At 36.8% G+C, this 26,740-nt stretch overlaps 1 protein-coding gene across 3 annotated transcripts in view; it reads right to left on the bottom strand.

The window, feature by feature from the left end:
• The window catches only part of ADGB (androglobin), a 173,228-nt gene that overhangs the window by 85,857 nt on the left and 60,631 nt on the right, over positions 1–26,740 (bottom strand). For all 3 annotated transcript variants that reach the window (XM_032339299.1, XM_032339298.1, XM_032339297.1), the window contains exons 10-16: positions 25,641–25,735; positions 17,257–17,431; positions 13,610–13,700; positions 9,147–9,276; positions 3,219–3,252; positions 2,741–2,924; positions 1,816–1,879 (exon numbers count right to left, since the gene is read on the bottom strand). In XM_032339299.1, coding sequence (XP_032195190.1) covers positions 1,816–1,879; positions 2,741–2,924; positions 3,219–3,252; positions 9,147–9,276; positions 13,610–13,700; positions 17,257–17,431; positions 25,641–25,735 — 773 coding nt within the window. The remainder of the gene's footprint in view (positions 1–1,815; positions 1,880–2,740; positions 2,925–3,218; positions 3,253–9,146; positions 9,277–13,609; positions 13,701–17,256; positions 17,432–25,640; positions 25,736–26,740) is intronic.

Raw genomic sequence — 26,740 nt, forward strand, 5'->3', positions numbered from 1 at the left:
CAGCTGGCAGTGCCTGTGGCCTAAAATCAGGAATGCCTGGCCTTAGACCACAACCAACCCTTCCTTTCAGGCCATCCCAAAGGCTTTAAGTTTGGATTCCAAAGCCCTCTAAGAAAAAAATTGTTGTTTGCTCATACCATTGATGTTAGAAAGAAAAAAAATTCAGGGGAATGAAGAAGGGACTGAGAAATCCGTATCTACATCACTTTGTAAAAATAGGATCAGAATAAAGAACAGTTGGCCATTGTTTTACACATACACAAACACACACACACACACACACACACACATACACACACACACACATATGTGTTGGGATAGTGGTGTAATAGCAAATGCATAACCAAACTGCCTTTAGTAACAATGACCACCAACACTGATTATATTCTTCCAAGTGCTTTACATACATTCTCTCCATTATTTCCCAACCCTATCTATAGGGCTCATACTGCAATAACTTCATAGATGAGAAAATGGAGGCAAAAAGGAATGAACTTAGTCAGATCCCACCCCAAATGAAACATGAATTCAAAACCAGGCAGCCTGGTTCCAGGCCACCAACCCGGCAAACCTAGTGAGAGGGAAGAACTAGTGACAAAGGCACAGGCTTCACATCAGGCACAATTCTCAGGACGCTTGTGCCACTTACCAGGTAGGTGGTCTTGGGCAGTTTACTCAGCCTTGACCTGCCTCAGTTTCCTTCCCTGAAAAATGCTGATCATAAGAGTCCTTTTCTAGGGTTTGCTATGCAGAGTTAATACAATAAAGAACCTAGTGCAGGGCCGACAACAGAGTAAGCACCTCTAAATGACTTCATCTTATTATTGCCCACAGTGTGAATATGGAAATATGCTGCAGTGACCTGTAAACTCTATGTTATTCTCACCCCATACTCTGGGTTCAGTTATTCCCGATTAGCAATGAGAAATGTCATCTCCAACACTTCTTTCTTCCCCCACCCCTGCACAAGCCTTATAGAGATGTGCCATTATCCCTGGGGGCTTGAATGCCCCCCTACAAGCAATATAAGAGTTTCAGTACAAGCCAGTTTCCTAGACTATGTTTCATAGTTTTCTCCAAAATACCCCACAATGTGAGATTTGTTAATTAATTCAGTCTTTAATTTTTTATTGAATTTCTGCCTTATCCCAGGACCAGCATTGTAATAATACACAAAAGGACAGAGTCCTTCTCAAGATGATAACATCAAGCGGGTGGGTGGGAGGAGGAGCACAGAGAAGTAATCAGGCCATTGGGACAGAGAAGGGTAAGTATAGGTCACACAGAGTGCAAGGTACTTGACCTAGACTCTGTGGCCAAGGAAGAAAGTCTCACAGGGTCAAGGACATTGATGCTGCTCTGAAAGACTTCTAGCATTAGCCAGATGAAGGCAATAAAGATGAAAGGGAAATGGCTCCATGTAGACAGAAGAACATGGACAAAAAAAGCAGAAATGGTAGTAGAAATGTGCTTTTGTTTTAGGAATAGCATGCAATTCAACAGACACTAGTTGAAATCCAATATAGTGAATTTATTTGTGCTTTAGTTATTCATAAATCAAACATCTTTAATGTGAATTTACATAATAATGCAGCTCAGGATTGAACATAATCAGATGAATCATACTTGGAGATACAAGGTAGCAGAATCTTGCTTATTGTCTGGATAAGAGATCAGTAGAAGACTCTAGGAATTGATTTTGTTAATATAATTACAAATTTGGAAATGCTTGATAGATTTGAAGGTGTTTTGTACTAGTATGATTTAATCAAAATTTACATAAAAGGAAAAGAGAAGAGATCATAATATATTTACCTTGAATTCTGTCTTTTGAAAGCTAAGGCAGTATGAATTGGGCTTGTGGAAAATATATATGTTCCTGAAAAACATTATTTATAACAGGTTACTGTCACCATATGCAATGAACTAGTACTACATGCTAAGTTTCATGGAATCAAATGATTACAGGCAGAACAAGGAAAAGATAGATGAAAATTTAAAAAAACTTATATAACAACCACCCAGGAAAACAGTGGTTGCCAGGGGCTGAGGGCGGGGGAGATGAGAAGAGGTTGGTAAGTGGATACAAACGTTCAGTTATAAGATGAATAACGTCTGAGGATCTAATGTATAACATGGTGACTGTTCTTGATAATACTGGATTGTATCACTGAAATTTGCTAGGAGAGTATAACTTAAATATTCCTGCCCCCTCCTACCAATTGGCAAATGTGTGAGGTGTTGTATATGTTAACTCGATGGGGAGAATCTTTCATAATGTATATTGATTCATCACCATGTACATTAAGATATATAATATATATAATATTTATATTTAGATATGTTTAAGATATATATAAATATATATATTTAAGATATATAAATATCTTACAGTTTTATTTATGAACTCTTAGGTCAATAAAGCCAGGGGAAAAGAATAACAACTGCTTTGAATTAGTTGTCTGAAGGAGACAAAAATGATCCCTCTCAGTAAATAAACTATCTTTCACTTCATCAACAAATAAGTCTCTGAGGATGAGCAGACACTGGCCTGAGATCTGTTAGGCTATTATTAATATTCTATGTGGACTATCAACTCACTTATTTTTCTCTCTAATATTTTTACTGGGTATCATATCAATATCAGACTAATATTGATTTAACTCTTTTGAATGATAGGTAAAAATTAATGGCTTATATATCCACTATATTTAATACACATTAAAAAATTTATACTTACTGAAAACAAACACAGAAGTCTTCAAAATCCAACCATATTTCTTTAGAAACATTATTATTTATGGTTGCAATCTCCTCCTGTGATTTATCCTGTGTTGCTGTTGTCAGGCTGACCAAATCTCTTTCCAAACTTAATCCTTCCCCTTGATGGGTTGCATCATTCAATCCAAGGTCTATCAGTTCGTCTGTGCATAGCAGAAGACAAACATGTCAATTGCACCTACATCATTAAATATTAAGTTATTGAGATATGTAAAATTATAGAGGGAAAAAACACATGAACTGTACTCATGGGCCCTTTATCGGATATCTTTGATTTTGACTTTAAGAATGAATTTAACAAGTGAGATTATCTGAGTTTTCTAGCCCAGAGCAGACAGGCCACCAAGAGCCAGAAGAAGGGACCTCTAAGAGCTGTCAAGAAGCAGAGATCCTTTTGTGTTTTGATGTTTGTGAAAGTCATGAGATTATTAATTTACCTTTTCCAAGTATAGCTTGTGAAATAACATTACCCTGTGAAATGAAAGGAACACATTAAGAAACCATTTATAAATTCAGCAAAACATGTTAGCTATTTAAAGCACCAATGCTTTTAAGAGTTAATACTGTCTTTTAATCATTGAAGAAATAAATTTCTGCAAATAGTTCCTAAAACATGGTAAAGCAGAAACTTTGTTTTTAACCTTAAAGTTCAAAGATGTGAATTTATTTCAATAATTGATTGAGGGTTTAAATTTTTGAAATTAAAACCCAGAATATGAGAGTTTATTAAATAATTGAGTCTTAAAATACAAGTTAAATTAAAACAATAATATCCTCAAGTAGTTATTCTGCTTGGTATGAAGCACCTGATATGATTACAGATCAAATACAATGAGATGAGATTATAATTGGCAGTTAATGTACGGAAACTAGAAAGGTGTGTTTCAAATTATAAAAATGCTTCCTCCAAATTTAAACAGGGAAATGAAGTTGAATTCATTTGTGCAACTCCATTTCCTCTGTGACACAATTAAAATATGTATAAAAGGTTAAACAAAGTCATTCAGACATAATGGATGATGGCAACAATATTTTGGATGATGCAAAGAGATACAGGTAATAACAGAACAGAGCTACCTGAGAAGCAAGGGAGAAGCAAGCCCATCACATGCCTTAGGGCCCCAGAAATGAATAGTGGGCATCTGAGAAGGAGAGAATGCTATACGGCCTCATATAAAATACAGGAATGGGTTAAATGACTATTTAAGGAAGAGACAAACCCCCATTTTGCTATAATCCTTTGTGATTTAACATCTAGCCTTCTTCTGCCTACATGGGACACTGGAAATTGCTTCACATGGAGAAATTAAATGAGCACTCTCCAGACCTGGGTTCACAGGTACTGTGGGAAACAGAGCTACTCTAAAGAGAAGGGAGGAATTAAGTGAAATTCCCCATGCTGAACTTTGAGACTCTTGGCTCCCCTGTACTGCTTGGCTATAAGAACACTGATGGATAAGTGTATGCCAATCCCTGTGACCCATTCCACCCCAGGAGGGAGATTAGAAGACTCTTAACTGGAGAAACCGACCAAGGCCAAGGAAAAAAACCCCAAAGAATCTACCTTTGGAGCTAATCTCACCCCCAAATGAAGCTCATTTATCCTCCAATTATCCTAAGTTAATTATCCTACCGGCTGACAAGCTCTAGCTATTCTATAAAGCCACCTCCAATCAGCAGCTAATTAATGTCATGAATTCCTTGGATATATATGTGCAACAAAATATCACCAGACAATTGAGGAAGGAAACTTAGATCAAAGAAAGAAACTAAAGTGTGTGGGTGGAGAGATTAATAGAAAACAAAAACAATATATAAGGATACATTTTTTAAATTGGTAATATCAGAAAGATCAGAGAACATCCATCTACAAAATAAGAAATTTCTACAAAAAATACAATGAAGAATGAGAGCTCTTAGAAACTAAAAATAGGAAAGTGAGATAAACTCAACAGAAAGTTTGGATGACAAGGTTGACACAGAGACAAAGAGATTAGAAATATAAATCTTTTAGAAGAAAATAGGGCGAAAGCTTCATGACATTGGATTTGGTGATGATTTCTTGGATATCATGCTAAACAGCAGCAATAACAAATGTAAAAATAGATAAGCTGGACTACATCAAAATAGAAAATTCTGTGCATCAATACCATGAAGATGCAACCTGTGGAATGGGAGAGAATATCTGCAAATCATGTATCTGATAAAAGGGTAGCATCAACAATATATAAAGAACTTATACAAAGAACAACAAAAATCAAATAAACTAATTTAAAAATGGCAAAAGACTTAGATATTTATACAAAGAAGATATACAAGTGACCATGAAAAGATGTTCAACATCACTAATCATTAGGGAAATGCAGATCAGAAGTATAATGAGTTATAACCTCACACCCATTATGATGGCTACTATTATAAAAAAATAAAACAGGAGGGCATGTTGGTGAGGATGTGAAGCAACTGGAAGTCTCATGCACTCCTAGTGGACTATAAAATGAAAAACTGTATGGTAGCTTCTGAAAAATTAAAGTAGACTTACCATGTGTTCCAACAATTCCACATCTGGATAAAAACCCAACAGAATTGAAGGCAGTATCTCAAGGAGATATTTTTACACCCATGGTCAGACCAGAATTATTCACCAGGTGTCCGTTGATGGATGAATGAATAAATAAAGTGTGATATGTCGATAGATGATTGATAGATAGACAGATAGATAGATAGACAGACAGACATGGGAATTTCTTTTCTTTATTGTCTCCATAGTAGTTATCCTTATATAGCTAGAATATAGATCCAACAAAGACTTAAGAAGTAAACTAATCTGGAAGACAGAGGAAAGTGAAGGTTTGCCATTGTGAGAAAGGACAGTAGTGCTAAACACTTATCTTCCACAACAAGGGGTAATATCTAAACTGATAGATCAGGAAATAATAGAATCCCATCATTGAATAACTATATAACTGTGTTTGCCATATGTCAAGCATTTTCACCAGTGCTGATAAACAACAACAACAGTGTGCATGCCTACTATTTAGAAATGTAGAGCTAAGCACCAGAAGAAACACTAATAAAAGGGATTGACTCTGGGGAGGAAGACTAAGAGAATAAGGAGGAATAAGACAGATTGACTATTTTTATGGTGTTCTTGACTCTCTAAAACTACTGCATGGAATAGCTTAAAACTAAAGAAAAACTCTTAAAAATGTTCAAATCTGTTCAAGCTCAATTGTTTGTCTGCTTTTCAACCAATAGGAAAAAAAAAAATTGCTCACTTGAATGCAATGGTGTGCCCTGCAAGGTATCTTATGCCATCTAGAGAGGTGAGTAGAAATGAACTAGGGTTCAGTCACCTAATGAAATATTATGCAACTTTAAGAATAGAGACACTCTTTATGTATAGATATGAAATCATCTCTAGTACTTACTAAGTAAAAACTCTTTTGTTAAATTTTTTAAAAAATGATTTTATTTATTTATTTGAGAGAGAGAGAGAGAGAGAGAGCAAGCACAAGAGGAGAGAGATCAGCAGGAGAAGCAGACTCCCTGCTGAGCAGGGAGTCTGATGTGGGACTTGATCCCAGGACTCCAGGATCATGACCTGAGCCGAAGGCAGTCGCTTAATCAACTGAGCCACCCAGGCGCCCCTCTTTTGTTAAATTTTGAACAGAAGAAGGGAGGCTATGGAGTATTATCTCTGTGCTTCTCTGAATTTGCATAACAAAATGTAACAAATGTCCTACGGAGTGCAGAGCAGTGAAAATGTAGCATATTAATAGAAACAAGAGTTCTTCCTGTATGCCTTATATTATTATTTATTTTTTATTTTTTTAAAGATTTAATTATTGGAGAGAGAGAGAGCATGAGTGGGAAGAGCCGAGGGAGAGGGAGGAAGAATTCCAAGCAGACTCTGTGCTGAGCGTGGAACCTGACATGGGGCTCAGTCTCACAGCCCTGAGATCATGACCTGAGCTAAAGCAAAGAATCAGATGCTTAACTGACTGTGCAACCCAGGGGTCTCTTATATTTTTATTTTTGAACATGTGAATATATTACCTATTAAGAAATAAATACTCTTTGACACTGACCACACTGGCAAAATTTGAAATATTAGGTAATATAAGTGTTGGACATGATGCCTTACAAAGAAATTTCTTATCCAGGGATGACAGAAGTGGATATTGATACACCTGTATTGGAAAATTGTTTGGCATTTGGTTGTAATGTCAAATGGGTAAATGACCCATGACCCATCAATTATGCTCCCAAGATTCACATTCTGGACCAAGACTTCCTAGTCGAGTGTCCTTTGATGTCCAGAGTTAAAATTTCAGGAATCCGTGAACATGGAGAGTTGAAAAAAATTCATCTTTAGTCCAAGTTCAGCATTTTCTTCAGTTATCGGTTTGTCAATGCAGGTAAGTAAGCCACAATATTATTAGCAATAACTGTGACTTTATGGAAGAAATTGCACTATTTTACATATAATTGCAGTTGTTGCAAATATCTTCAAATGTCACATGTGTTGATCACTAATCTGAAATTGCAATTATGGGGCCCACTGTTAGGTTCAAGTAGTCATGTGTTACTCTCTACAGATACTTCCATGACCTGCAGCTGGCCAACCATTCGGTAACTATACTTAGCAGTCATTTCTCCACCAAACAGTGAAGTGATGTGTTCTCATGGTGCTAACCCAAACATCTATTTAGTTTTCCACCATTCCCTGTCATTGATACTCAACTAATAGCCATATGAAGTTATTTTCATTGTATGCTGAAGTTTTACAAAATTGGCAACAGGAGCCACAGCACATAAAAGGTTACAAACTCTGGATCTCTGGAAACGCTGGAGCATGTGTACAGGGACATACAAGAATGGTCATGGTACCGCTGCTTACCATAGTAAGAAACAAGAAGCTCCCAATGTTCATAGTGGCAATGTCCACAATAGCCAAACTACAGAAAGAGCCAAAATGCCCACTGACTGATGAATGGATAAAGAAGAGGTAGTGTATATGTACAATGGAATATTACTCAGCTGTCAAAAAGAATGCAATCTTGGCATTTGCACCAACATGGATGGAACTAGGGTATATTACGCTAAGCAAAATAGTGAAAGACAAATGCCTTATGATTTCACTCATATGTGGAATTTAAGAAACAAAGCAGATGAGCTTATGGGAAAGGGGGAAGAAAAGAGAGAGAAGCACACCATAAGAAGAGACACTTAAAGACAGAGAACAAACTGAGGGTTGATAGAGAGAGGTGGGTGGGGGGTGAGCTGAATGGGTGAGGGGCATGAAGGAGGGCACTTGTTTTCGTGACTGGCTATTACATGTAAGTGATGAATCGCTAAATTCTACTCCAGCAACCAATATTACACTTTATGCTAACTAACTAGAATTTAAATAAAAATCTGAAAGAAGAAATAAGAAACAAGCAGCAATGACTATGGCCATTAACAATGTGGTGATTTAAAAAAAAAAAAAGTAGTTTGGTTATATATTAAATTTCAACCAGTTGAAATGAATGAACTATGACATACAACACCAGGTAAAGCTCATAAATGATGCTAAGTGAAGGAAGTCCCAGAGGAATTAATGGGTCCATTTAAAGAAAATTATATAACAATTAAACTAAGGTTATACCGTTTATAAATGTATATATGTAATTGGCAAAATTAGAAGAGTATGGGTTTGGATGCCTGGTGATTCGGCTGGTTTGAGTCTGCCTTCAGTTTGGGTCATGATCTCAGGGTCCTGGGGTTAAGCCCTGCATCCAGCTCCCTGCTCAGCGGGAAGTCTGCTTCTCACTCTCCCTCTGCTGTACTGCTCATGTGCTCTCTCTTTCTCTCTCAAATAAATAAAATCTTTAAAAAAAAAAAAAAAAAAAAAGGAAGAAGTAGAAGAAGAGTATGGGCTTGATTAACACCAAACTCTGAATGGAAGATAGGAGATGCACATGGGACTTCTTTTTTCTTTTTTTTTTTTTTTTAGATTTTATTTATTTATTTGACAGACAGAGATAACAAGTAGACAGAGAAGCAGGCAGAGAGAGAGGAGGAAGCAGGCTTCCTGCTGAGCAGAGAGCCCCATATGGGGCTCGATCCCAGGACCCTTGGATCATGACCTGAGCGGAAGACAGAGGCTTTAACCCACTGAGCCACCCAGGCGCCCCACACAATGGACTTCTATAAGGAATGAATATGTTACTTCATAATCTAAAAAGCTTATTTTCATAACATTCTTTAGTCTGTTCAATTGCATGTTATGCAGTCTTTTGTGTATAATATATTTCACAAGTTAAGAAAAGATATTTTATAAGTAAGAATTGGGCTGATAATAAGAGTAACATAGTTACCTGAGAAACTGCTCCTGTCAGTTGGCTTAAGTCTGGCTGACTAATGGTGGCGGTTTCATCATTTTCAGTAATGGATGATAAATCAAATCTAGGAGGCACCCCTTTCTTAATAAAAGACTGTACAAAGTGGCTAATAAAAAAAAAAAAACTTCTGTTATCCTAATTTCTTATTTGAAGTTACTAATAAATAACTGTCATTTTTTAAATTGAGTTATAACTCCTATATAACACCATATTAGTTTCAGGTGTACAACATGATGATTTGATATTCATATATATTGTAAGAAGATCACAAGCATAGTTAATATCCATCACCACACATAGTTGCAGTCTTTTTTCTTTGTCATGAGAACTCTTAGAATCTCCTCTCTTAGCAACTTCCAAGTATACAATACAACATTGTTACCTGCAGTCGTCCTGGGCATTATATCTCATGACTTGTGTATTTTATAACTGGAAGTTTGTACCTTTTGACCCCACTTTACCCGTTTTATGTACCTCCTTCCTCTGGCAACCATCAGTCTGTTCTCTGTATCTTGGGTGTTTGTGTTTGGTTTTGACTTTTTAGATTCCACATATAAGTGAGATCACATGGCATTTGTCTTTCTCTGACTTATTTCGCTTAGCAGAATGCCCTTAAGTTCCAGCCACATTGTCACAAATGGCAAGATTTCCTTCTTTTTTATAGCTGACTGATACTACGTTGTATATTAATAACAGCAGTTTTGTCAAGAGTAGGAACTTCTGATTTTGTTCATTGTATCATCTCCTTTTATATCTGATAACAAATTTTATTTCCTGTTAAAAACACTGACTTGCCTTCTACACTACTGAAGAAATATCCATATCAGTCAATGCATTGTCGTAAAACTTTTCTGGAATGCTATTTTAAAACTATGGTGGTCATCTTTAAAAAATGTTGATGATCAGAATGTAGGAATTTGACATTTAGACCTGATCTAACTCAGTATTAGAGTAATGTATCAGAAATGGGACTCGGAGTCAGAAATCTGAGTGAGTCTTGAACACTTGAGTTTATAACCGTGACATTCATGCTAGCTACAGAAGTGTAGGATATTTTCTTTCAAGTCATTGCTGACATGACCTTGAATTGCCATTGTCATTCCTATGAGCTTACAAGCACAATAAAAAGACATTTGTTGTGATAAATACATTTTTAGGTTATATACTTCACAAAGATAAAATTAAATTTCATGTATACAGATTTCCTACACTTTCCTTTTTTTCCTTTACTTGTGTTCAGTGAAAAAGTTCTTAATTAATTGGTCTCAAGCTAGCCATGTCTGATTTACCTGAAACTGCCACTAGAGGGTAGCACAGTCATATTTGTGAGGTTCTGACTCCCACAAGGCCAGGAGCCAAGAATGGGCAAATTTGGCATGTTGCTAGCAGAGACAGAGTTCCAAGGGGAAAAATCACATGGAATAGCAGTCACTCTCAAGGACTTGCCAAAAAAAGGGATTGCACTCATGTTGACCTGAGAACTCTGACTGCACAGCAAAGTAGGACACAAGTGACTTTTCTTTCATGTAGGATGAAATGTCATTCACATTTGTTTTTGCTTCTGCTGGATTGAATAAAGCCAGGAAACTCATAACAGATTCAAACTAGTTGAATCCAATCAGGTGTCACAGTCACTTAGATCTGGGTTTTAGACTTCTGTCCACCTTGACCATATAATGAAGCTGAAAGAAAATATAAGAAAATCGAGTAAGGGAGTAACTCAAGGAATTCAGGCTATGAAACCAACCTGTGCTTATTGACACAGAGATTGTAAAAGTCTGGGTCATGAGGAAATTTTTCCTGATAGTCTGCAGCTCTGGCTTTCAAAATCCACAAAATCTCTGATCAGTGTGCAATCTCCTCAGTTGAGAGATGATTAAAAGTTACTTGGAATGGAAAAATCATTTAGTGGGTAATACTAAATATAAAATTTAGAAAAGTTATGAAACACTAACATTTTTATATTAAGTTCAGGAAAACTCTATATAGATATGCTTTTGTATTTATAACATATGAAAGAACTTAGCATGTTACATAATCCAACAAATTAGGCTTTAAAATGTATGACATATTTAATTTTAGCTTCATGATTAAGTTACAACATATAAGAAAATTTTGGTTTGTAAAAACTAATAGCATATATAGGAAAAATTAAGGTTCTATATTCGAGTTTGATTATTTGAATTTTAATAAAGATTTAAATACTTGGCAAGATTTTATTTCCTATGATTTCTGTCTTTTAAAGTTCTTAGGGAGATAACAAAACAGTGATATAGCAAATGCCATCTAAAATATTTAAATAAATTTAAAAACTAAGTATATTTAAAACTTCTATGGAAATTCACAGATTTAAGTATAAAATAAGATTTTATGAAGAGTTAAAACAAAAGTTTGAAGAAAACTGGGTTTACAAATTTGTAACAGTAACAAATTTTTGAAATCAAAGTAGCAGCAAACCATGTTTTCAGTTGATGGAGCTGTCCCTCAAGGCTTGACATTACTAACTGCCAAGGACTATCCAGAGGAGTGTTACCAAGGGGTCCCTCCTAACCCCCTTCTCAGTGGTCAGTTGTTGGTACACAGAACTGACAGGAGCCTTGACAGTAACTGCTTTGAAGAATCTAATATTTTCAACTTAAATAGAGTTCATACAATGTCAATTAACTGGCTGTGATGTAAAGAGGCTCTAAAAGTAAAACAATGCAACGAACTGACTTCTGATCTCAAGTTTAACTGCTCTTCTTCCTCAGCTTACATTCCGGTCATGGATCTCCCTACATCCAAAGAAAGGTAACCCCTCACTCCTGGGCACTGGGTGACCTATAATATAAACTATTCAAAATGTTTCATGAAGTTTTATTAAGTTTAAAAGACATTGAACAAAGGACCAAATCATAAGTGTTAAACTTGCTGAAAAATCTCAAAGGAAGCATGGCTATGTCACCATGATTCAGACCAAGGGATGCTAATGTTGCCAGTGCCCCCTGACTATGCCGAGTGTCTCCCAAGCACGGCTGGACCTCCTCACCACCGAAAACCACCATCATGACTTCCAAGACCATGGATTGCTTTTTATTTTTCTCTGCGTAATGTCTGTTGGTAGGATAATTAAAAGCAACCCGTGTACCTTTGACACCAGACTTCTTCAGTCTGATAATTTTGTGTGACATTCATCCATGTTGGTTTGTGAGGCAGGACTTTGACTTTATCCCTACATATCCCTGTACCCTAGGTCTTCGGTTCTACCAGATGTGTCTAGTTGCAGGTTTTTTTGTGTTTACGTTGCTTGATGTCAGAACTTTCTGATTGATTCTTGACTTGATTTTATTTCTCTTTTACTTTAGGATATTTTGCCATTATTTTTTTAGTTTGTCATTATTCTCCGTTCTCTCTATTTCTGAGACCCACTTGCAAATATGTGGGTCTTTTTCAACTTGTCCCTTTAGTTTTTATTGTACTTTTCCTCATTTACTTATTAATGTTTAGTCTTAATCTTTCAGTCTGGATATTATCTCTGATCTGTTTTCCATTTTGCCAGTTGTCTTTTTTGCTGTATCTAATCTCTGATGAAACACATCTGCTGAATCCTTACTTTCAGCTATTATTGTATCCCTTGAATTCTTGAATTCTTAGAATCCCTTTTTTTTTAAAACCATTTTACACATTATTATTTATCCTTATGCATTTCAATGCTATTGGTGGATAACTGAAGTACAGTTAGCTCCACAAGCTTAGGCTATAAATTTGGTAATCTTCGACATATGTATATACCCATGTGTTAGTTACTTAACACTGCATAACAAATTACCACTGTTTTAGTGGTGATAATCATATTCTCCCCTTATATCCCTCACTAATTCTTCTCATTTATTGCTATTTGTGGAATTGCTGTTCACTTCTCTGAGCTCATTAGAAATTTTAGATTCAGGATGATAGTCTTTATTTTTATCCCTTTTGCTATAGACAAATATTAGTATATTTGGATTTCTCTTTCTCCTCTTCCTCCTTTTACTTGATTGTCTTTGTTGTTCTACTTAGTTTTTGTTTTTGTTTTTGTTTTTGTTTTCCCTAAGACTGACACACTTCATCTCTCTGGTTTCTATGACAACCCTCTGCTCTTACGATTTCATTATCAGATAACAACCAAAAGCATTTGTTAGAGTTAATGTTTAAGTAAAACAAAGTACTTTACTCTTCTAAAACAGTAGCCAAAGCTGTAAAGCCAGGCATAGTTAAGCTTTATTTTTACCTATTCAGGATTTATCTTCTCTACTTATTACTGTGAAAAAGAATCTAAAAATATGGTTTTCCTGTAATCACCGCAGTGATACAAAGTTTAGTATATCTGTCACCAAAACATACATTTCTAACCACACAATTCACAAAATACTTCATTTGTCAGCAAGATGTATTTGTGGGAAAGAATGTTACGTACTTACGTTTCTGTTGGAATGGTAAATGGAGTCATCCTATAATTCAAGAACGGACTTGAAATTTCAAGAAATTGTTCGGGCTTCTCCGTTATTAATTCTAAAAGAAACAGGTGGCATAATGTACTTTTTAAAATCTTCTAAGATTAAATGCATAACTTAACTTCTATTTTAGTACTGATAACACTAATTATTTATCCAACAAATTTCAAAAGAGGGAAATAGGAATATACTGGGATACGTAGATTTTATATTGAAAGGCTTTATACGTCCTGCCAATATTAGATATTTAAAGTCTATTTCTCTATTGATTTCCAGACTTAAACATGAAGCAATCAAATCTCAAGGGAGAAAGTTAACAACATCTCCTTGTTATTACTGGACGTTCATTCCTACTTTTTTTTTTTTTTAAGATTTTATTTATTTATTTGACAGAGAGAGAGAGCATAAGCAAGGGGAGCAGCAGGCAAAGGGAGAAACAGACTCCTCACTGATTGAGGAGCCCAATGTGGGCCTTGATCCCAGGACCCAGGGATCATGACCTGAGCCAAAGTTAAATGCTTAACTTATTGAGCTACCCAAGCATCCCTCACTGTTACTTCTTTAAATGTTTTTCACTTAAAACTGTGTTCTTTTAGTTGACCTCTGCAATACAATTGCTGAAACATGAAGAGGAAATGCAGACTAACACCTGGAGATGGTAGTAGAAGCACAGAAAATGTAACAAAGTGAAGGTCATGGGTAGAAGAGAAAGCAGTGGATCAAGAAAGGCCTTGTGGAGTCTCCTAAGGAGTCTGAAATTGATCTATAAGGAAGAAACTCTCAATGCATATGGCACAGAGCCCAAGCATCCCATTAAACATTAGAGATGATTGTTTTAACAAAAGCTTCTCCAGCAGTGGAAAGGGTAACTATTGGGGGGGAAAAAAAAAAAGTAAAGCTTTGAAACAAGTACATAAGTTTTTCTCACCACTAAAATGATCTCTCTTTCTCTCTCTTTCTCTCCCTGTTAATTTTCCCCTTAAATATTAAACTGAATACATAGAAGAAAGAAAGTTACAGGGCGCCTGGTTGGCTCAGTTTGTTGGGCGACTGCCTTTGGCTCAGGTCGTGATCCCAGAGTCCTGGGATTGAGTCCTGCATCGGACTCCCAGCTCCATGGGGAGTTTGCTTCTCCCTCTGACCTTCTCCCCTCTCATGCTCTCTCTCTCAAATAAATAAATAAAATTTAAAAAAAAAAAAAAAAAAGAGGAGGTTACAGGGTGAGACTCGAGGTGGCATACCAGTTATGGATTTTCACCGATTTTAGATTTTTCTTCCCCAGCTTGCATCAGAGCTACCACTTACCTAGAACGACATTACAATCAGCTGTGAAATCAAAAAAGGTCTGTGGGGTCAATATTTTTCGCTTCATCCAACTATTCCTCAAAGCTCTGAATGAACAACTATGTTCAGTGTGCGTCTACACACTGAACTAAAATATAGCATTTAAAAGCAAAAGACTTTCTTTCAAGTATCATGTGAAAGCTGATCTCTGATTCAGAAAGACAGAGAACAGGAAAGAGGAGGTCAGGGAAGGAGGAGGGGTGTGGGAGGGAGGAATAAAAATTGGAAAGTTCTGTATCCCAAGCAGGCATCAACAGCTCACTGCAGAAGCTCAAAGATGTAAAGAAATGGAATAATCAAGCCGGAAAGAGAGAGGCAGATAGGCCTAGTTAAAAAAAAAAAAAGAAAAAGAAAAGAAAAGAAAAGAAAAAAAAAAGAATTGACCGATTCTTCTTCCCTTTAAACCAGATTATTTCTTTAGTCTCTGTTCTTTTCTGGAAAAGATAAAACACGTTGTGCTAGAAAATCTTTGCTACCTGATGCACTATTTGTATCATGTAGGGCAAAAAGCAAATGTGAGGAAAATTACATGGTTAACAGTTATAATCTGTATTTTAAAAACATGTAAATTATGGTTGGAAGTAGAAAGCAGGGAACAGGTCAATATTCCAATCTCTGTGGCCATGGAAGATTTAGGGTTCTGAGTACCACCCAGACTTCAGGATTACATCATGAACCCAGGGGTGGCCCTCTGGTCACCAGCAATGGGGAATCAACTAGTCTCGAACTGGTAGCTGGAGCCACAGGAAACAATACCAAGAGAAGGTACAAGCCTGACTGCAGGGCACCAAAGGCTTAAAGCCTACTTCTGAGCTTCCCAGTGATGCCATTAGTAAGCAGGCAAGAGGCTTTGCTTTCATTGTTCCTTAGGGTCTAACAGACCTGTTAACAGGACCCCTAATGTGAAAACCTCTAGAATGTGATATCCCCAGTGCTGGAGGAATGCAATTAGAAAACAATGAGCAATCAGCAAAGACAAAGGGAGAAAAAGCAAAAGCAAGGAGACATACACAAAAGACATTAAAAAAAAAAAAGCTTTTTTGAACAAAGACAATTAAAGCAATTGAAGTGTTTTGGAATAAGAAAGATATATATATCCACAGGCACAGAGGCCTATATATAGATAAATAATCCACGACAGGTCAATTCTTTATCATCCTTTATGAGAAACTGCAAGTTCTAAATTAGGCACAGAAATGCAGTAGATGTAGCCTAAAGAAAAATTGTGAGCTATTCTGCCAAGCCATAATTTTTAAATTATTATTTTTTTCCTTTTTTTAATCACATCTGCTCAGATTCATGCTTCCATGTTAAAATTGATTTTTTTTTTAATTAATGCCCTTGCTCACATCTTTTGCCATTCAAACTTGGTGCTCATGAAAAATAATAGAGTAAGAATGAAGACTTGGAGGGAAGAAACATTGAAGGATTTGGGATTGTGAAGAATTTAGATTGTGAAGAAGTTAGAAGTGAACTGAGAATAAGAGCCAGGTGGGCACCGTCCCCTGCCCCTCTCACCCCCACAGCCACAGGAACCTCTTTATTTCTAGCCCAACAGCCATTCAGGGTGGCTTAGAACAACATTCCCATAGAAGCCAGTCCAGGGCAGAAGTTCCGTTCCTACTAAACATAAATCAGTTAATTCAAAAGTTATGTTCTACAGGGTTCACTAGAGTGATTTCACACCAGTGGCTTAAATATGCTCTTTACGTTTTTTTCTATTATTTGTTACAAACCATTTTCTGTCACAATAATGACAATACCCTCACCCAAAGAACGGCCTGGATATAGCTAGTCAATTTGTTTATTTATTTTAAGGAAAACATTTTTTCTTTTTCATTCTTTTTTTTTTTTTTTTTTAAGATTTTATCCATCCGTATAAGAGCGGGAGATCACAAGCTGGGGGAGCGGGGAGCAGCAGCAGAGGGAGAGGGAGAAACAGACTCCTCCAAGGAGGGACTCCCAACACAGGGCTCGATCCCAGGGCTCCGAGACCGTGCGTGACCTGAGCCGAAAGCAGATGCCCAACCAACTGAACCACCCAGGCACCACGGCTGGTCAGTTTAGATACAAACCAAACTGCTCAGCTTCTGACATGTAGAGAATTGATCCTTTAAAGACATAAAATTTAGATATAAAATTGAATGTAGGCTTTAGGTATGATGTTAGGTGGTTTGCCTTGATCTACATCTTTCATTACAAATGAAACTATTAGACCTTCATGCAGAGAAGGGCTTGTTAGAAAGATCTGCAGACAACAGGAACAATACCTTGAGCTTCATCTGTGATAACAGTTTCCTTTTTTTGACGAAAGAGTTTCCAGGCAGGCACAGGAGGTGATTTCGGAGGTGCTATGAGGGGGCAAGACCTAGTCCTGGTTACCAGCACGGGGTGGCTACAGATGTGGGAGAGGCCGTATTCTCTCAGCTTCTCTGCAGAACCAGCCTAAAGGGCAGAAGGCACATGTAAAGGGATACGTGAAATTGCCTTGTGCATTTAAATAAACCACTTTTTTGTCATTACAAGAATACTGATACCACAATAAAGTGTTAATAAAGGAAAAATACCCTATATTTCCACCTCCTAATATAAGCACTATTATCATTTGTATTTCTCTTCATGTTTTTATTTTTCTGAGGCCCCCATTTACTCATATACAAAATGAGAGACTAGAGCTAGAAGCCACTTTTCAGTTCTAAAAGCTTAAGACCTTCTGAGATTGGGAAAAAAAAAAACTTAGTACATCAATTTTGGTCCAAAATAAATCAACCATTATTATTACGATCAGTTAAAGATTTGATAAAAGTGCTTAATATGTGAAGTTTTTGTTTGTTTAGTCACCAGCAACCGCTACATAGTATTAAAGGAAAAAAACCCACTGCACTTAGTAGGTCAGGTCAATGTGGTGATAACTAGTTCCTTGTCTGTAGTTTACACCTCACCCTCAAAAAGAGGCTCTGCCACAGGAAATCCCCACGATCTCTCCCGACAATGGAGCCACTCATAGAAAGCCGGAGGAGAGAGGCTGTCCCAAACCCTGCCAAATCAAGTAATTCCCCAAGATGCTTCCCCCATGCAAACATTCAGATCTCCTAAAGCTGCTGTGTTGCTTTGGAACAATTCAGAATCATGTTTAAGGAGAACTTCAGTAACTCACTGATGGCTGAAATATGCCATAAGAAATCAAAAAGTCTGTGAGAGTTAAAGTAATATATTCTGTAGCAAATTCTGGCATTCAGAATCTAAATGTTGAAACATTTCAAGTAAAATAAAATAAGTACATTTAAGTCAGTTTTGCCAATAACTATTTTTCTTCCTAGTGATTTTGCATTATTGATTTCTCTGCGAATAGCAATGCTTGAAAATGTAAATTTATAAAACAGTCATTTAAATGAGGACCAGAAACCCATCAATTAGCCTGTTCCAAATTATTGCCTCAGGCAGAACATGCCTTGCCCTGGTGCTTTGTTTCTCTATAGCTCAATCTATATTTCCGGGAGAAGCAAAATAGGTGGGGTGTCTGAGAGATAAAACAGTTCTTTCTGAATCCAGGGATTAACTAATGATTGTAACAATTAATTAATAATTGGAAAGAGCTTATCAGTGCACTGTTGAGTCCAGAAAAGCCACTTAAAAGTGCTAAAAATATGCCAAATGAAGAAACTGATTCAATGTTTAAAGGGGGAAAAGGCCTAATTAAAAAGCAGAGGAGTGGCTCCTGGGTGGCTCAATCGGTTAAGCATCCCACTCTTAATCTCAGCTCAGGTCTTGATTTCAGGGTTGTGAATTCACATCCCATGTTGGGCTCCATATTGGGTGTGGAACCCACTTCAGGAAAAAAAAAAAAAGCAAAGGAAATAGTTACATCTCTTTTATCCTTTTGGTGAATGTTAGCAATTTCTTGAGAAAAAAGTGGAAACCTCTGGTATTATAATGGCTTAAAAATGTTTTCTCATAGATATTCTAAAGTCTAAACCTTTTTCTACAACTTTTACCCCGACAAATTTAAAAGTTTCCTGTCACTCAAAATGGGAATTTATGGGAGAATTTATTTGTTATTCAATAAGCAATGCCTCGGGATAGTAATAAAAAAAAGAACACTATAAAATTTATACCTGAAGGGTACCTGGGTGGCTCAGGTATTAAGCATCTGCCTTCAGCTCAGATCATACCTTCAGCCCCATGTAGGCCTTTCTGCTCTGTGAGAAGCCTACTTCTCCCTTCCCCACTCCCCCTGCTTGTGTTCCTTCTCTGGCTGTCTCTCTTAGTCAAATAAAATCTTTAAAAAAAAATTTATACTTCATCTCCAAAATAGAAGCCCTGCTCAAAGTAGTATTTATAAACGGAATCATTTCCAGATACTTTATTATTCATTAAATTTGGCCTATACATCTCAAATCCTTCTTTTAACTGCAACCAAATATGTAGATTCTTTACTCTTTTTGGAGCCATAAAGCATCAGGAAATAAAGTTATTTAAAGCATTTGAAAATGTAAGGTCTCGTGTCAAATAATTAAGTATAGTATTAACACCTATGGTATTGTTTGAATAATCCACAAAAATACTAGCTGGATTTAAGGAAAGTAAGCTGATTTCTCATACTTCATTTTATTTCTAACATATTTTAAGATACTTCTGAATGATGTAATAATTTATAATAATTTAGATAATAGTTATATTTTGATATTGAGAGACTTTGTTAAAGGACCTCATATTTTCTTAGATTAGAGTTAGGGGCAGAGAGAGATTTAGAATGGTAAAGTTTCACTCGGATGAAACCCTGAGTGGGCACTCGAGAAATATTTTTGAATATTTCATGTATAGACTTATATTAGAATTTTCCTTGCCCACAAGCCCCTTTCATCCCTCTGGCCATCCCACCTCAAACATTCTTTTTTTTTTTTCTAGCCCCAAGGTGGGGCTAGAACTCACAACCCTGAGATCAAGAGTCACATGCTCTACCAACTGAGCTAGCCAGATACCTCAAATCGTCTAAAAGTAGGAGTTTGAGCAAATGGGTGGTTTTCTTAGAAATTGCAGATTACTTATTTAAATAAAACCAAAACTATTTCGAATATCCAAAAGCAAGAAAATGGGGTAATTCATGCCATCTTGTTCCTTTCCAAGTGTTCTTTCTCTTGTATTCTGGACCAATTCTTTCAAGAAATGGAAAGTGTTGCCTTTATTTTACTTATTGGTCTCATTGTCTTTGGGCTAAAATTTTTAACGACGTACTGCATTTAACAAAACTCTATTAGGGGGCACCTGGGTGGCTCAGTGGGTTAAAGCCTCTGCCTTTGGCTCAGGTCATGATCCCAGGGTCCTGGGATCGAGCCCCATGTCAGGCTCTCTGCTCTGCAAGGAGCCTGCTTCTCTCTCTCTCTGCCTGCCTCTCTGCCTACTTGTGATCTCTGTCTGTCAAATAAATAAATAAAATCTTTAAAAAAAAAAACTCTATTAGAATTCTTTTTTTGTTGATTTTTCTTTAAAACATTGTATCTCATTCTGATTGGCCAGGAGAACTAGATTAGCCTAATAGCTAATGGAAAAGAATCAGCAGGTAAGTTAGGGAGACCGTGAGGCTATAGCCGGTTTATTACAGCCTTGAAGTTGATTTATCAATATATCAGTTTCAGGTATACAATACAGTGATTCAATAATTCACCCAGTTCTTATCACAAGCGTGCTTCTTAATTCCTGTCATCTATTTCACCCAAGAAACAGACTCTTAACTATAGAGAACAAGCGGATGGTTACCAGATGGGAGGTGGGTGGGGAGATGTGTGAAATAGTTCATTTGATATTATTACAGACATTGGGCTAACTCCTGAACCTCTGGGTCCTTTAAGCCATTTTCAACCCCCAGAGGAAGGATTTATAACATTTTGTAGGTCCTGACTCCCTCCCACATCTCGAGCTGCCTCTAGTCTTCTCCCCTTGCCATTTGCTCAATTTCTAGTACTTCTCTGAACCCAGTGAGCTCTCCTGTACCTCCAGATTTTCCAAAAGAAACATCTGCTTTGAGCACACTTTTCCCCATTTATTACACTAACTTCTTAAGGCCATCACTTAAACCCTTCTTTCTTTGGGAAGACTTCCTTAGTCAACCATTAGAAAGATGTATAGCTGCTGTGTGCACCATATTCTTTTTTCTGCTCACTGACTCATTCAATTGGTCACTCATCCAACACACAATATTTGAACACTCTTTCTATTATATGCCAGATACTTTGTATGATCTCTGTTGTACCAGTTTTCTAACTTTATTACTCTTGTTGGCTTGTCTGTCTTCTTCATTAGACTCTGGGTTTTATAAGGAGGGAATTCTCTTAGACTTGCTTGTTACCAGGTCCTCAAAGACTAAATCATTGTTTAGCACATAATAGTTAATCAATAGACGCTTGATGAATTAACAACAAACATGGGTGATCTTTTTTGTCCTTTAAATTCAAAACTAACTTTGTGTTTAAATACTAATTTCTCAGTAGGACAACCAAGTACTTTTATATTTTGTAGTTTTAAGAAGTGTTGGAGTACTTCCCATTAAGAGACCATGGCACTCCCCAAAGCATGGCTCTGGTCATTTTGCAGTCCATGGTCTTAAGACTTTGGAATACGTAAGACAACAGCTGAGCCAGTGCCACATGAACTTTTACTTTAAAACTGAGACCTGAGATAGATGGCCAGCTCAAATCTGAATCAGAGACTTAATTTGGTGGGAGGTCAAGGAAGCGTACTTGGATCTAGCCAATGACTAAAGTTAATTAACTTTGAATTAAAATCAGAGAAACTGCCACTGTCTCTACATTCATAAAGGCACATTGTGCCCTGTCATCTTGACAGTATTACCCCTGTTAAGTGGCAGATTTTCTCATGAAGAAATGGTTTCAGTTCAAAAAGGACAAAGGAGCAGGAAAAGGAAGAGAAGGCAGGAGAGGAGAAGCTGGAGGAAGGAGGAGGGAGAGAGAAGGAGTGATAGAACATTATGCCGCCTGGGCAAATGATCTAGAAGATAAATATACTGTATAGTAAAGTGCAATGAGCAGTCACCTGGATGGTTTACACTTCAACCAAACTGTCATTGAATTTTTACTATCTAGCTCTTTCGAACTAGCCCACTGAACATTTATGCTTATATCACTACTCCATCTAGTCTACTCATGCTTTAAGTGAAGTGATTTCAGAGCACGTGGAAATCTTTGACCAAAGTGCTGCGTGTCTGGGAGTCCCCCAAGGAGTTAGGATTCGGTAAGCTCCAAATGCAATATTGTGTTTGTCTAAGCAGAGTGAAGAGCAAGTAATCTGGTGGACTTCCTTTCCAAAGAGAAGGAGAAAAGTGGTTTTTATATCCAATCCAAGTCTGGTCGATTGCACCCAAAGTGAAAGAGGCTCACCTGCTCATATTAGAGTCTTGTCCTGAGGGATCAGCATTTTATTTCATACACACGCGTAGGTGCCTGCTGGAACATTCTCCAGGAACCCGGGGTGTGTGTGAGGGGCAGTGAGCCAGCTTCGTACTCTCCCTTTGCCAGCTCCAGAATGCCAGTATCTCCTGGAAGATGCTTTCTATAAGCCTCTGATGCCTGATCTTTGTAGCCGCCACCCAGGGAATGCCTCTTGACCACCTGGCTCTGGAGGCCAGGGAACTTGCATTCCTGGTCCTATGGGATTATAAGAACTAGCGACACCCAGAAAGGAGCTCATATTCCCATCCGGTGCCCTGATTTTGTGACTGCTGCCAGGGGACACCTTTCCTTGTAGCCCCCACCAGACTATAACCGATCAAGAAAGAGTTGTTAATCGGCTGCCACACCTGGGGCACAACGAGAGGCAACAGATATAGGAGGTCAGTCTTTCCATGGAGGAGGCCTATTAAGTAATCCTCCTGGCTGCTGCCTGAGGGGCAGATTTCTAATTCAACACACACCATGGGACTGACAGTGACGCTTCCCAGAGACCTCGGAGGGCAAGCACTATCTTTGTTCTTTCCTCCACCACACTCCAGAGTCCCCGTTTCTCCTGTAGGGGGGATTTACATGTGGCTGGTGCTCTGCTTTTTATGGGTGGCATCCCAATTTTTGCAGCTACCACTTTAAGGAAGCCTCTTGATTGTCTGGTTCTGATAGCAAGTGGTGTTTTGCATTCCTGGGTGCCACAGGACTGTGGCAAGTGGAGAGACAGTCTTTTGCAGGCTGTCACCCATGGGCACTGTGCAGGGGAAAATTGAGCCTATAAAGCAGGATTCTTGGCTTGCCCTGGAGCCTACCTGATGCAGGCTTCAGGGACATCAGATTTGTCCACACGTAGTGAACTATGGAGTTGCCTGCTCTCGAGGAGTACAGGCTGTGGACACCGTCTTGGATGCTCCCTCTGCCTTGTTGCCACTCACTGGGATCTCAGAAAAGGGCTTTTTAATCATTTGGAGCCTTACCTTTCTGTGGCTGCCAACCAGGGGACACCACCAGAGAGCCTGGCCACTTGCAAGCCCTAGGACTATGTGTATTTACATACTTTTAAAAGCTGCAGCTTATAGGTCTGACTTTCTAATTGCCTGAATCTAAGTGCTAAGATCCTCCCCTTAGGGATGCTGACAGGCCTTAGCACATCCTCACTGATGGGAGGCTATTAAAAATATGATAGCTTCTGCCCAGACAAGCACAAAGGTTTAAGTGACAACCAGAACTGAGGCAAGGTTGAATGACAAGCTTCATCTACTGCATGGAGCCACTCCTTCAAGACTGGGAGAGATGATTGTTCATCACCTGTATAGAAGCTAATAGAATTAAGCAAGATAAAGAACAGAGGAATATGTTCCAAAAGGAGAGAGAGGAAGAACAAGATAAAAACTCAGAGAAAAACTTTAATAAAAGGGAGATAAGTAATTTGCTGATAAAAAAGTTTAGCATAGTTGTCATAAAAATGCTCATTAAATTGGGGAGAAAAATGGATGAACACAGTGGGAGCTTCAACAAAAAGATGGAAATACAAGAAAGTACAAAAGAGTAGTCAAAGAGCTGAAGAATACAGTAACTAAACTGAAAAATGCACTAGAAAAGTTCAGCAACAGACTAGAAGAAGCGGGAGAAAGGATAAGTCAGCTCAGAGACAAGGCAGTGGAACTCAGACTATTAGAGCAGCAAAATGAAAATGGAATGATGGAATATTAGTCAGCCATAAAAAGAATGAAATCTTTCCATTCATGACAACATAGATGGACCTCAAGGTCATTATGCTGAGTGAAATAAGTCAGAGAAGGACAAATACCACATGATCTCTCATATGTGGAATCTGAAACAAAACAAAACAAAACAAGCTCACAGAAATAGAGAGCAGATTGGTAGAGTTGTCAGAGGCAGAAGGTGGGGAGAAATGGGTAAATATATATTTACTTAAATATATATATTTAAATATATACACATGTTTACTTAATTTACTTAAATATATATACATGTTTAGAAACCTAAATACACCATACCACTACTAAATATTATGTGGTCAAATATTTAACATCATGGAAAAAAATTAATGATAGAGTGTAAAGTGAAAAACTGGCTTCCAAAATTTAATAAATTCATAAAATTTAATTCCACTCTGTAAAACAGTATATACACATATTTATACAGAATATATGCACAGAAGAAAAAAATCAAAGGGTATATCCCAGAATGTTAACATTGCATATGTCTAGGTATTTATACTATGAATATTTTAATTCCAATGCCTTTATGTACATTTTCTAAATTTCTTCCAAATTGTTAGACTTACAAGAAAAATCAATTAACATTTTTTGTGTATATTATCTAAAGATTACAAGGAGGTTATAATAGTAGTTTGCCAGCTGTGGTTGTGAGTTCATTTAAATCATCTTATGTTAAGAAAATAATAATGATCTGTTATGGAAAGTTAATTTATTATTATTTAGATATGTTAACATGATTCTTACTGAAATATATAACTCATATGCCTTTTCTTTTGCTTAGAATGGAAAAAATGATACATTTTTTTAACAAGAAACTTGCAATCATCTAAGATAATTTTTTTCATTTTTTTATTCATTTATTTATTTTCATCATAACAGTATTCATTATTTTTTCACCACACCCAGTTCTCCATGCAATCCGTGCCCTCTATAATACCCACCACCTGGTACCCCAACCTTCCACCCCCCCCGCCACTTCAAACCCCTCAGATTGTTTTTCAGAGTCCATAGTCTCTCATGATTCACCTCCCCTTCCAATTTACCCCAACTCCCCTCTCCTCTCTAACACCCCTTGTCCTCCATGCTATTTGTTATGCTCCACAAATAAGTGAAACCATATGATAACTGACTCTCTCTGCTTGACTTATTTCGCTCAGCATAATCTCTTCCAGTCCCGTCCATGTTGCTATTTTGAATGTTCCAGGTCCCTGTTTAGTGTCTAATATTTTAAACATAAGTAGACTGAAATCCAGGTATAGAATTTAATTAAATTCTGATATACCTTCTACGACAACAAATAACCTCTCTCTTTATTCCTCTCTCCCTCCCCACTGCCCTCTCTCTCTCATCCACCTACTCATACACACACACACTCTATCATATACTCACACACACACACACACACACACACACACACACACACACACCCTGTGCTTCCTGGCCTTGAGTGCTTACCATTTTTTCTAATGAAAAGATCTTTTTTTCGAACAAATATAGGGGTGTAAACGTAGCATATACAACCATGTGTGGAGACTGTATTGCTGAAGAACCTGTAGAAAAAACATATACCATGTCATGGAAATTTAGCCAAATGGGTCTGTCAGTAGATCATTCCAGATTGTTCAAATTCCTTAATGAGCACATCTTTGCATGGTGAAAAATAGGTAAATGACTGTAAACTCATTTAATAAATGTTAAATGTCACATATGCATCTATTTTATAGAACATCTCATTAGTTTTGCCTTCATCATAATACCATTTAATTGCTTAAGAAATCACTTTATGTCACTATAAAAAAGTTATCAAAAAACTCTATTAGTCAATGTCACTTATAATAGTCTACAAATGATTATATTCAAAAGGAATGATTTTAAAATTGAAACTTTTTAGCTTTCATAAATAAAATCTTATTTTGAATTTAAAGCAGGCTAGAACTTTCTATGTCATTTCTAGAAGAAAGAAAACATAGATACATTTGGCCAGGAAGTTCCTATCTATCTCTCTATCTATCTATCTATCATCTATTTCCAGGATAGTTAGCATACAGGGTTGTATTAGTTTCAGGTATACAATATGAGCTACTTAATATTTAATGTTTCTGAGCATCACTTATTTTTTCACATATTTCTTAACAGGCCTGAAATTACTATATTTGATTCAGTATGCGTTTGTTCTTTAAAGAGTCTGGCTAAAATCGTATAATTTATTTTTCTCTATTATCTTTATTTTTAATTAAAAAGTTTGTTTTATCCCTTTACAAATTCAAGTACTAATATTGAACTGTATTGGATTTTTATTAAAGAAAAATATTTTTAGAGCCACAAAATATGAATCAGGATCAATCTAAAAAAGATTAAAAGGTAAAATTTATGAAAACATATTTTTTACATTTAAATTAAACTTTGTATATTTTTCATGGAGCAGAGACCTGAATCTAGGAATATATATATATATATATATATGGATATAGATATATAGATATATAGATATAGTTTATTTATACAGAGGAAGCATATACCAACATATATTTATATATACTAATATGTAATTATAT

The sequence above is a fragment of the Mustela erminea genome, chromosome 4 (assembly GCF_009829155.1).
Source record: "Mustela erminea isolate mMusErm1 chromosome 4, mMusErm1.Pri, whole genome shotgun sequence".
Lineage (NCBI taxonomy): Eukaryota > Metazoa > Chordata > Mammalia > Carnivora > Mustelidae > Mustela > Mustela erminea.